Genomic DNA, 12,328 nt, shown 5'->3' on the forward strand with positions numbered 1-12,328 from the left:
CAAAACAAAACAAAACAAAACAAAACAAAACAAAACAAAACAAAACAAAACAAACACAACAAAAAACCAAAACAAAAAAGACAGAAGAATGCCTTTGGGAGGAATACCCTGGTCTAGATTTATTTCAGGGAGGTGGTCATGGTGGTGGTGGTGGTGGTCATAATCTGGAGAGCTACTGAATCACAGCTTGTTTAGGTAACTGGAAAAAAAATTTTTTCCCCCTGAAATCCTGGGCCTATCCAGAATGGAACATGTTTCCTCAATATCCTTGAATAGACCAGTGGCCCAGGAAAGAGAATGCAGATGTCTTGCAAAGTCTTAACTCAGTGCAAAGGGAACCAAGTGACGGTCCACAGAGGGCCTATAGCTTTTCTAATTTTTTTTCTTATGTTCCCTGAGAGTCCCCTGCTCTATAAGAAAATGATCTACACACTAGAAATTGGTGGCTGCGCTCTCGGTATCACATTCTCTGGTGACCATGGACAGGCCACGATGGGAAGGAGTGGGTGTTACAAGGGAGAAGTGCCAGGAGAAGACTCATGATCTCAGTGCACGGCCTTCGAAAGGAACCCTTCTGAAAATGTGCCTAAGGAGAAAAGGAATGGCTGGGAGACCTTTCAGCCAGAGCACCCCTAGAACATTCTTCTATAGCCATGAACTTGACTGTGAGGCTATAAACTCTATTCCTTCAATCGTCTGCCACTCTTTCCTCTGCATCCTTACATGTACCCCGTTCCAGGAAATTAATTCTGTGACTCTGTGAATATTCTTGTGAGGTCCCAGTGATACCCCAAGAGCCAGGTCCTCAGGACACCTGGGAGCAGATTTCGATGGGAATGGACGTCTTACCTGTGCAGTTCCCGCCACTTCTGTCCAGTTCGTAGCCTATCTCGCACTCACAGCGGAACAGGCCGGGAAGGTTGTGGCAAGTTCCAAAAACACAGATGTTCGGAAGGGAGCACTCGTCGATATCTTGGGGAGGGATACAAAGGGGGAGAAATTATTATTATTATTATTATTATTATTATTATTATTATTATTTTGCTAAAGGAACTGCCCAGTGTCATTAGGCACCTCATGTTATCAAGAAAATGAAGACTGCTGGGGTGCCTGGGTGGCTAAGCATCTGACTCTTGGTCTCAGCTCGGGTCATGATCTCAAGGTTTGTGAGTTCAATCCCCGCATTGGGCTCTGCACTGATGGTGTAGAGCCTGCCTGGGATTCTGTCTCTCCCCCTCTCTGACCCCTCACCTGATTGTGCTCTCTTTCTCTCTCTCTCAAAATAAATAAATAAACTTAAAAAATAGAAAAGAAAATGAAAAACACCTAACATCAATCCACATGCTTCTCCTAAAGCCTGTTAGATGATTTGCCAAGTGTAGTGATGCCTCTTACATGAGAGCTCACTTTTTTCAGCCTCCATTACATGCCAAGCAGTAGGCTAAGCATTACATGTATATAATTTCTGGTCTTTCACATAGATCCATGTCATTTTTGTGAAGTAAAAGTCAAAAAGGCTACCTTAGACCAAATTCTTTTGTTGTTCTTATCTATACAGTCATTGTTTTTTATCATGGGTTATAAAATTTTACAGACCACAAAGGCTTTGTGGTAACTTTTGTAATCAGTTTTATAATCTTCTGTATCCCTAGTGCTATGTTGTGTGCTTGCTATTGTTGATGGAGATCCAAAACTGCAGACACTTCTTCCAGGCCTTGGTCCCCACCTCACATTAATGTTCTGCGTGTGTAATTGACACACAGGCACATTATCAGCCTTGAGACTGGCTTTAAATAGCTATAACCACTCTGCAGGCAATGATTTATATTAAGAACAAACAAACAAACACAACCTTCCCTTATAGCATGAAAAGAAGCAAAACTTTGTGCCTATTTAGGTTCCCAGAAGTGGCACAGTACCTGTTTTCCTTGGATGTTCAGAGTAACAAAAGTAAACAACGTATTAGGCACATGGTCAAGAGCATAATCTGGTTTCTTGCTTCAGAAGAATTTTATATCAAACTCTGCATATTTAATATAAACTGTATAAAGAACACCTAATGGTTCCATAACAAAGAAAAGTATTTACATAGAACTGTATGAGGGAATTAGTATACACGCCATAACTAAAGACTGATTTTGAGTTAATGTCCAATTACCAAGCAACAATTGTTAGTTATGACATTAATCAGGGTCTTGTTTAAACTTCTACTGTCAATGGTTATCATTTGTTTATTTCTACTGAAATCTTTTTAGTTCATGGTAGACACTAATTCTTGTCAGTGAGGGATAATGCACTTAGATTTGACAAGTGTGGGGAAAGAGAAGAACCTTGTGTTTCCTAGTGGGTGCCAGCCTTAGCCAACAGGCTCCCAGGATTCTTCTTGTCTGACCAACACTCCTCAGAAAGACAGAGACTTGCACTGGGAGACAGCATGACATATAACATTATCCCTTACTGAATGGATTTGCAAAGGATTGTTCCATATTCACATGTATTAGATATTTAGAGACCATGTGAGACAAACCCAGTACATTATTCTACATATGGAGAAGATTATCTGCTCTATTATTTTAAAGCTTTTATTTCTAGAAACCAAACCATAGCAGAGATTAAAAACATATTTAAAGAGAATCCTTCAAGAAGACATTATCAGGGCACTTTGAGCTCTTTCCCCCAGCAATGGGGATAAACAAGTCGCACTGAGTTAACCACACCTTGTTAGTGTCTCTCTCCTATGGCCAATGGGTGTACTCGTGTAGACCATCTGGCCATGGTTGGCTGTGCAGCTTGTGGTCAGAAAGTTGAGATTTTCTCTGTACAAAGAGAAATCATCCAGCTGGAGACCTAATACCTCCACAAACGGAATTGACCAGCTTAGATGTGAAGCCAAAACACACCTCAGTTAAAAAAAAAAAAAAAATCAGGAATGTTTAAATAACCTCATCTTGTCAGGCTTTACAAGGGCCCCAGCAGCTTCCCCATCAGTTACCTTCACAGGCTTTCCCATCAGCACTGGGCACAAAGCCCATGTCACATTCACAGCGGTATCCTCCTGGGGCATTTAGGCACTGGCCATTGCCACACAGATTCAGATTCTCAGAGCACTCATCAAGATCTACAGCCAGAAAGAAACACAAGTTACTCTTCCTTAGTCAGGAGGTTCCTAGTTCCTCACATCTGACATTTTTTATCATTATCAACTTCCTGAGTATTGCAGTGTTTCATCAAATTTCTATGTGACACGTTGAAACGCATTCTTTTTTCTCCTTTGAATGTTAGTATTGAATAGTCCATGAATATGAGGTTCAGATTCAGAATCTTGAATGCTAAATTGTCCCTAGTGATGTAAAATGAATAATACGTCAAATGAATCATTCAAATTAAGGCTTTTTCAAGCAGGGTCACCCACATGAGGACACATCCATGACAGGAAATAACATGCCATGATTTGTGCCTATTTCTTAGGTTTCAGACTCAGCTCAGATGGGCAGCAAAACACCTGGAACAGCAACTACAAAGGAAGTCAAACGTTCCTGTCTGCTTAATTTTGACTCAGTTTTGCTAATAACCACAGGCATTAAATATCAAGCACATGGACCATGTATGTCTGATATGTGAAACTTTGAATATTTTCTAAGAAGCAATGGAAGGTTTATGATGACAAAATTTCACTGATTTAGACATAAACAATTTCAAAGATGCTAAAAATTTTCAATGAGTTGGAAAAATTCCAGGTAAATCACTGACTGGGCCTTAGTTTGTTTTATGTTTAAGTGATGTCCTGTGAGCAGAATGTTCGGGAGATATTAATGCTTTCAAGTCATATGAAATGGATCTCAGTATCTTATTGAGACCTAGAACATCTGCATCCCTTCATACATAGCTTCGTACAGCAAGCTCACTCAGATTTGGTATAGGAACGAAGCCCACAGTGAGAAATAGGCACAAAAATATAAAGGCTAAGGATTATAAAAAGAAGCATAATTTTTTTTTTAAAAAGTAATGACATCATTGTATACAATGATACCCATCAACTATATACCTGTGTATATGTATGTATTTTTAGTAGCTTCTGAAGTCTCCCTAATGGACCTGGCTCCAAATTTCCATTCCACAGGCATGTAGTTTCACATAACTAATCTTTTCTATTAGAAGTTGTCTATAACTGACCCAAACTTCAGGAGAAAACCTGATGGTCTGAAAGCTGTGAAACACCTGGCTTCTCTGATTTCCATTTCCGCAGTTGTTCCCCACACAAGCCTACCTGTACAAGTGAAGCCATCGCCCGTGTATCCTTCTTTACAAAGGCAGCGGTAAGAGCCCATGGTATTCTTGCAGTCTGCATGTTGGCTGCACATGTGGGTTCCATTGGAGCATTCATCCAGATCTTATGGAAAAAAGTCACATCGTTACAAACAGAAAGCGTGACCTTTAAAGTCAACAGTATACAAATTTTTTACAGAATAAATATTTTCATGTTTATAGTCCAGGCAGCTCATGAGAAGCAACTGCTGCTGCTTTCCAACCCACCAGTGCACTTAATGCCATCTCCGATCCACCCGGGGCTGCAGCTACATTTGAAGCTTCCTGCCGTGTTGGTACATACAGCATGTCTGTCGCAGTTGTGTGCTCCAATTTCACATTCATTGATGTCTGGAAAAATAACCAGTGGTTTAAAAAAAAGTAGCACAAATGCCTTCTTGGTCTTTTAAATAACTCAGCAATGGCAACTAGCAACTTCAACAAGTGAGTCACTTTCCCACAGTTGACTCACTTTCACACTTTCCACAGTATTATATAGATTGGTTTAGCATCATTGGTTTAGCATAGATCGGTTTCACACTTTCCACAGCATTATATAGATTGGCTTAGCACTTTCAACTTCAACAGTTGACTCACTTTCACACTTTCCACAGTATTATATAGATTGGTTTAGCATCCACATATATAACTGCATATATTGGACAGCTTTAAATTCCAATTTATAAAGAAAGAACAATATGATGCTACTTGCTATTATTAATTCTAAGTATCTTCCATTATTTTAATGTGTCCAGTCATCGCAAAACAAAATGAACCTCTTTCAAGTTGAAGACTTTAAAAAGTGGTTTGCCTAACATTCTATGGTATCAACACTCATGGTCACATGTTTCTATTCCTGATATTTTTATTAAATCAACTATAAAGTAACGGTGCACATTGTCTTCATATCTTGTACAAAGGAATACAATGTTGTTGGCATACTAGAAAACTTTTTCACTCAAATACTATGTATTAAATATATTTTATTCTCAAATGGAATTACTGTATTATTTAATTATGCTTTATTTCTATAAAAGTTTTACTTCAGGTATTGCTAATTCAAGCATTAGCAGAGAATTTTCCTTAAGGCAGTGAGTGAACCATCTTTCCTCTCGCTTCTTAGAGTTCTAGCAGGTTGGAGACCCAAGCCTTCTTGTATATTTCATGTAAAATTCAAATCAATCCAATGCAGATTTTTCTGTAAAAGGAGTACCAGATTAAGGTCATATTACTGTTAAAAAGAGACAACAGGATTAAAATGGAGTCACTTGTGCTAAGCCCCATATCAGCAAACCGTGGCTTAATAACTAACTTAATTGCAGCCTCTCCCAGGAATGAAACCTTTAACCAGTCAACCTGGAGTTACCTGGTTAGCACTAATGAGGTGATCTACCTGATAGAACTCTTTCTGTCCCCATAGAAAGGTGACCTTGCCTGAAACCATCTGCTCCTTCCTTGTTTCTATCTCCCTTTACACCCCAAAAAAAGTCTTCCATTTTGTACAGCTCCTTGGGGCTCCTTTGTATTTGCTAGATGGGATGCTGCTGAATGAGTAAATTGTGGAATAAAGCCAATAAGACCTTTAAATTTTATTCAGTTGCAATTTCTTTTTTTAACATGACTAAAAGACTCCAAATTCTTGAAAGTTCTCCATTCTCCAAAATCCATTTCCAAATTTAGCCAAGATGGATTCTATAATATAAAAGTGCTATAAAATGTAAAGTGAAATGTTATTTTTCTGTGATATTGTGATTTATAAGAAATAAACCTTGGTCTTTATCCCTGTTTCTGGCACAGAGCTCCTAAAACTCTTGGAATTACCTAGTGATGAGAGCACAAAGGTATATTTTGTTACATTTATGAGGTAAATTTTGGACTTCACCTAAGCATGGAGTTTGTTGCATGAGAATCAACCATGTGATTAGAGGGTTAGAACTTCCAGTTTCACCCCTGACCCCCATGGGAGAGAGGCTGGGGTTGAATCAATGGCCAATGACCAACGATTTGATCAATCATGCCTATGTAACAAAGCCTCCAATAAAACCCAAAAAGATGGGTTCAGATGCCTATGTAATGAAGTCTCCAATAAAACCCCAACAGCTTCTGGATTGGTGAATATGTGGAGATTCAAGGAGAATGGCTTGCTCAGAGAGGGCCTCGAAGTTCCACACCTCTGCCCCCTACCTAGCTCTATGCATCCCTTCTCTCTGGCTGTTCCTGAGTTATATTCTTTTATAATACACTGGTGATCTAGCAAGTAAGCGGAGTTCTGTGATGGGATAGAGGGGTGTTGGGAGCCTTTAATTTGTAGGACTAATAGACAGTAGTTCAAAAGCATAGGTAACAAGCTGGACATGTGATTGCCATGTGAAATGAGGACAGTCTTGTGTAACTGAGCCCTTAAACTGTGGCATTTTTCACTATTTCCAGGTAGATATTGTCAGAACGGAGTTGAATTTTAAGACACCCTATTGGTGATCAGAATTGAAATTGGTACCAGTATCCTTACTCCCCAAACTAAATCCATTATGAAGGACAGGTACTTAACCTTATAACAACTTTTCCGTTAACTAAGAGTAAGAATTCCTAAGTAGGGATACTACGACTCTATATGGAAACCAACATCTAACTTAGGTCAAGAGGGATAGTTTTGGCATGTGAAATGTTACAAGAATTTTCAGTGATCATTTGAAAAGGGGCATGAAAAAGAAACTGGGCAAGCAACTTGTGTTTACCCTTTGTTTACTTAAGAAGCCCAATTAAATGATTTGAAAGTGTTTGGAAACACGCTGTTTGCCAAATGTTCCCTCTGAAGCCCTGAAATGATCCTGAGATCTTTGGCTTCTTCATAACTTCTAGAGCAAACACAAAATAAAATAGTGACATTTTTCCTACAAAAATATTTTGTGATATCACTAATGATCATAAAATGAAAACATGCCTGGAAGAAAGTTCTGACAATTAGAATGTATTGTATGGGTGAATTTTAATGTAACCTTGGCAGCCACATGAGCCTATCGAGTTATTAAAGCGGGTCAAGGCAGGCACATACCAGGGAGCTTTAGACTTGTGACTGGAAGCTTTAACCAACTGAATAATTGAGCAGGGCACATTCCAAGGAAATGAGGAGGAAGGCCAGCCCAGGGATAATAGTGGTAAGTTTGCACGAGAATTCAAGAAAGTAAGCCTGACCTAAGGGCTCCCAAATGGGACCATTAACACTTCTTTCTTCCTCAGGTAAAAATCACTTCCCTCAGCGTTAATGACCTTTTGCAGAGTCCTGTCTTCATTTCCCTTCTTTGTCATAATCTCTTTTGAGTTAGGTAGAAACAATGAGTTTCAATTGCCTAAGTATGGAAGCTTCTAAATGTTATAAAATTAAGGAATTTTCCAAGTAGAAAGAACTCAGAATTTGACTTTCCGAATTCTCAGTTTCTCAGAGGAGGTACAGTTGGTCCCCAAGAACATGGGGACTTTCAAGGGCCCCAAGGTCAGTAAATGGTATAGCCAGAACCACGTAGAACTTATTTTCCCTGTCTCCTACTTGGCACTCTTATGCCTGGACCACAGCAGTATAATCGAGCTGATTTATTTGGTTACATAAGGACTTTATTCTAAGCCCCACTTCAAGGAGTTTTCAAAATCTTGGTGAGTATTAACAGACTTCCAGAAATTTTCACAAATATTTTCTACTTAGTATAATTTTCAGAGATGATCATAGCTTGTAAATCTAGTAATTCTCTAATCTTTTTCTAATTACCAAATTCCAACTTTCTAATTACTAAAGGTTTTCATATGGATTTTTTGCTTTCTCTATTTAATCTTGCAATTCAGAAAGTTACCATTTCTTTTAAAAGGAGTCTCCCACCCTTTTTAAATCATTAATAATATGCTAATATAAATTTCTTTTTCCTTTAAATGTTTATTTTTGAGAGATAGAGAATGCAAGCAGGGGAGGGGTAGAGACAGAAGGAGATACAGAATCCCGAGCAGGCTCCGTGCTGTTAGTGCAGAGCCTGACATGGGGCTCACAATCCCACGAAACCATGAGATCATGACCTGAGCTGAAATCAAGAGTCAGATGCTTAACCAACTGAGCCACCCATATGCTACTGTAAATTTCTAATTCGAGAAAATGCATGCAGTTTTACTGCAATGTTTTCAAGGTGAAAAGAAATTCTATTTGTAAGAAGCCATGTATCATAGGCTTTACGATACTAGGAGAAATGATAACTCAGGAGCCAATATTCAATTCTTCATTTTGTGAATATTTTTTTAAGTCATTATCTCAACGACTTACTCTTAACAAGTAACAAGTGAATTAGAAAGAGTTGGTCAGGGGCGCTGGTTCAGTTAAGCATCTGACTCTTGACTTTGGCTCAGGTTATGATCTCACGGTTTGTGAGTTCAAGCCCTGGGTCGGGCTCTGTGCTGACAGCAAGGAGCCTACTTGGGATTCTCTCTCTCTCTCTCTCTCTCTCTCTCTCTCTCTCTCTCTCTCCCTCTCTCTACACTCATCTTCCCCCTCCCCCACTCACACATGCATGCTCTTGCGCTCTCTCTCAAAGTAAATAAATAAACAAAAAGAAAAGAAAAAGTTGGTCATAAAGTGTAAAGGCATCCTTGAGTAAAATGTCTTTGCATGTGTATGTATGTGCACATGTACTATTGCCAGCTATTATTTATTAATTATTCCCATGGCAGACTTGTGCCTAAGACTATACCTCATTATAAAAGCAAACAGAAGAAGAAACTGACCCATAAGGAAAACAAACAAACAAAATGCTGTATTCAAACATCTACTCTTCAATAATGGTAAGAAAACATAGCACATGCTTGCCAAGAACGTCTCTTTCTGTACAAATGCTCTCTTTCCCCCACAAGTTTGCTCCAGACAGAAAATTCCTTTTTTAAGATTAAGAATAAGCACAAGCCAAGAAAAGCAAGGAAATGCAAATTTAGGGCTGACACTGCAATGTCCTTAACCCCACCAAAGTTCCCTCACAAAGACTCAAAGGTTCTACTTGCATGGCTGTCTTGATAGGCAAGGGTGTGGTCTAAGCAGACCCCAGGCACAGGTTCTGGGTGTGTTCCACTGACATTCGAGTAAGGGCTTTGTGCTCTCCTCTACTCTGGCCTCCTCTGACAGTCTTACAAGGAGACACTGTATCACCCACACACACACCTGCCCTCTTGCCTTCTGGCCATCACTCACAGTGGAGCTGGCACACTGTGAGATCTCCTTGGCTGGGCATTGGGGAAGAGGACATTGGAATAAATGGAGAGGCCAAACATGAAGGCTACTTGGATTTCTCTATTTGGATCCAAATTTGAGCCAAGACTATTTAACTGAACACCCACAGAGTTTTCACAGGCTGACAGCCAGTAGAGGACAATTAGCAGTGATAAGAAGAGCTGGGAGGAAATGGGCACAAATTCTCACCGAGTCCTGATGGTTTTGAAGAATATGATTCTCTGTCATGGACTAAGACCCATGAGTAACATTTCTCATGTGAAAAGAAGCAGAGTGTTTGAGAAATGGAATTACCCAGATATGCTGCTATTTTAACTGAAAACAATTCTTCTGATCTTAATGGTATGCTTGTTCACTGACTGAGTGAACACAGGATGGGAGGTAGGTTCTCAGAAGTTCATTTTTGAAAGCAGGGACCCACTAGGGCTGGCACTTAGCAGCAACTTAGCTCTTCTTCCAATTTATTGTCTAATTACAATTATATGGAATGAACAGAAGAAGCCTGGCATGTGGGCCACAAAAACTATAATCCAGCCCCCTTAAGCTAGGGACAGAAGAGCATGTTCTAGATTTTAAGCAAATGTACATTCTCCCTCCATTAAATAGAACATTCCCCTCAGTGATACCCATGATTTGAACAAAGCTTAAGGAGAAAAAAGAAACCCTTAACATCTGTGTGGGCTGGGAATGTAAGTCAGTGGGTGGATTCTCAACACTGCTAAAGTGATTGGGAGAAAAAACATGTTTATTTGTTAAAATGGAAACAATCAGTAACGACAAGGGAGCTGAAATATTTAGACAAAGCTGTAATGGAACCCAGAGGACTTTTTTTTTTTCAGTTCTCATGAAACAAAGTTCTTCCCTATGAAATAGCATACATATTTTTATAATTCCTCTACAGGGTACTCATTTATACACACACACACACACACACACACACACACACACACATACATACACTTATTAGGAGTATACACATTGTATGTATGTCTACATATTATATATGTACAAAAATACATTTACACTTATTATCAAAAACCTTGTCCCAGGTTTGTTCTTCACTGTTAGTTGTGCTGTGTCTTGCTTATCCCATTAGGCAAGACACATATCTCTATTTACATTAGTTGCCTGGGACATTATAAACACTTGTCTTTAACATGACTGTCACCAAGGTAACCTGGTGGTATTCTAAATTGGGAGTGACACTAATTTTAAACTAAAAGCAGGCTAATAGAGCCCTAGTTACATGGGATTAAAATACATTTTGGCTCAGATTTTTTAAGACTTGTGTTTAAGTACAGCAAACTTGCTGTCAATTCCGGTTTGTGCAAGTCATTTCCAATCAAATGTGATACCATTGGTTGAATAACGGTATTTACAGAGGACCTCTTTTTTTCCCCTTCCCGATGCACCCTCTCTTTCTGTACCTTGCTAAAAGGGTGCTGATGCAAGAGGAATGCTTGTGTAACTACAGAGCACCTTGAGCTGTTCAGGCCCACACACCAGCGGAAGAGCTAGCCAGTAAAATCCAGAGTCGTACTACTTTACATGAGGCTATCATGTGCCATGAGGCTATGATGCGGAAGTGGCTGTGAAACTCGTCTTCTCTCTACGGTGCTGGCTGGGTTTTATGAAATTGAGAAGTCCTTTGGGGCTACAATTTAAAAGTAGGGTGATGCTGGCCCTTAGAAAAGAATGGAGTATTTCTTGAACTTCAAATCTAGGTTTCTGGTCATGTCATTTTACTACAAGACTGCTGTTCTTTTTTTTTTTTTAATTTTTTTTAATGTTTTATTTATTTTTGAGACAGAGACAGAGCATGAGCAGGGGAGGGGCAGAGAGACAGGGAGACACAGAATCCGAAGCCAGCTCCGGGCTCTGAGATATCAGCACAGAGCCTGACGCGGGGCTCGAACTCACAGACCGTGAGATCATGACCTGAGCCGAAGTCGGACGCCCAACCGACTGAGCCACCCAGGTGCCCCAAGACTGCTGTTCTTAATGTCAAACTGGTGTCACTGGTGTCCTCTCATCTAACACGGGGTACGTGGCTCTCATTACAACAGTGCAGACTCAGTTATGAAAAACAAGACTTTTAATATACAGAGTAAGATTTCCCTTCTCTAAACTGGTCTCAAGCATGTATCAGTAAATAGTAGTACAGAACTTTGTTGAACTACTGTTATTAAAGACATGTTATGTCTTTAATTAAAATGGCTTCTAGACACTGTGTCTGTACGTCTCATTTTACAATGACAACAATAGCCACTATTTATTCAGCAGCTACTGTATGCCAAGCACTGTGCCAAGGGTATTATATACATTATATCTCATTTACCTGAATTGATATTAACAGTGCATGAAAATTTTAGCTTTCATCACGGTGACTGGCCTGAAAAAATCAGCCTCTGTACATGTGTATCTTAGCTGGAATTTGGAGCATGAAATTCTACAGATCCTTTTCTTACAGGGAATGCAGACTGTCCCGTTAGATTAACTTTCTCCTAGCCTCTCAGTTCTTTGGGCTGAATTTCAGGGAGTTCAACTGAACCAACAAGGGTATTGGCCTCTAGTAGGTAAAATGCAATATGGAACTATCTTACCTTCCTTCCCCTTCATTAGTGCCAGACCACCACTCCTTATCTCAAGTCCTATATTTATCCTGAAAGCTAACAATAAAGCATGAACCACAGACACACTGAGCTAAGCATCATCTGTACCCCAGTGACCAGTCGTTAAGATTTTACACACTGTGCCATTTATTAGAAT

The 12,328-nt window shown here is 39.5% G+C and overlaps 1 protein-coding gene across 1 annotated transcript in view; it reads right to left on the reverse strand.

Annotated features, from left to right (window-relative positions):
* Positions 1–12,328, reverse strand: part of FBN1 (fibrillin 1) — a 242,882-nt gene that overhangs the window by 59,139 nt on the left and 171,415 nt on the right. The window contains exons 32-35 of the mRNA XM_040492627.1: positions 4,534–4,656; positions 4,268–4,390; positions 2,993–3,118; positions 850–972 (exon numbers count right to left, since the gene is read on the reverse strand). Of these exons, the coding sequence (XP_040348561.1) occupies positions 850–972; positions 2,993–3,118; positions 4,268–4,390; positions 4,534–4,656 (495 nt within the window). The remainder of the gene's footprint in view (positions 1–849; positions 973–2,992; positions 3,119–4,267; positions 4,391–4,533; positions 4,657–12,328) is intronic.

This window comes from Herpailurus yagouaroundi, unplaced genomic scaffold (assembly GCF_014898765.1).
Source record: "Herpailurus yagouaroundi ecotype Mexico unplaced genomic scaffold, PumYag 184, whole genome shotgun sequence".
Taxonomy (NCBI): domain Eukaryota; kingdom Metazoa; phylum Chordata; class Mammalia; order Carnivora; family Felidae; genus Herpailurus; species Herpailurus yagouaroundi.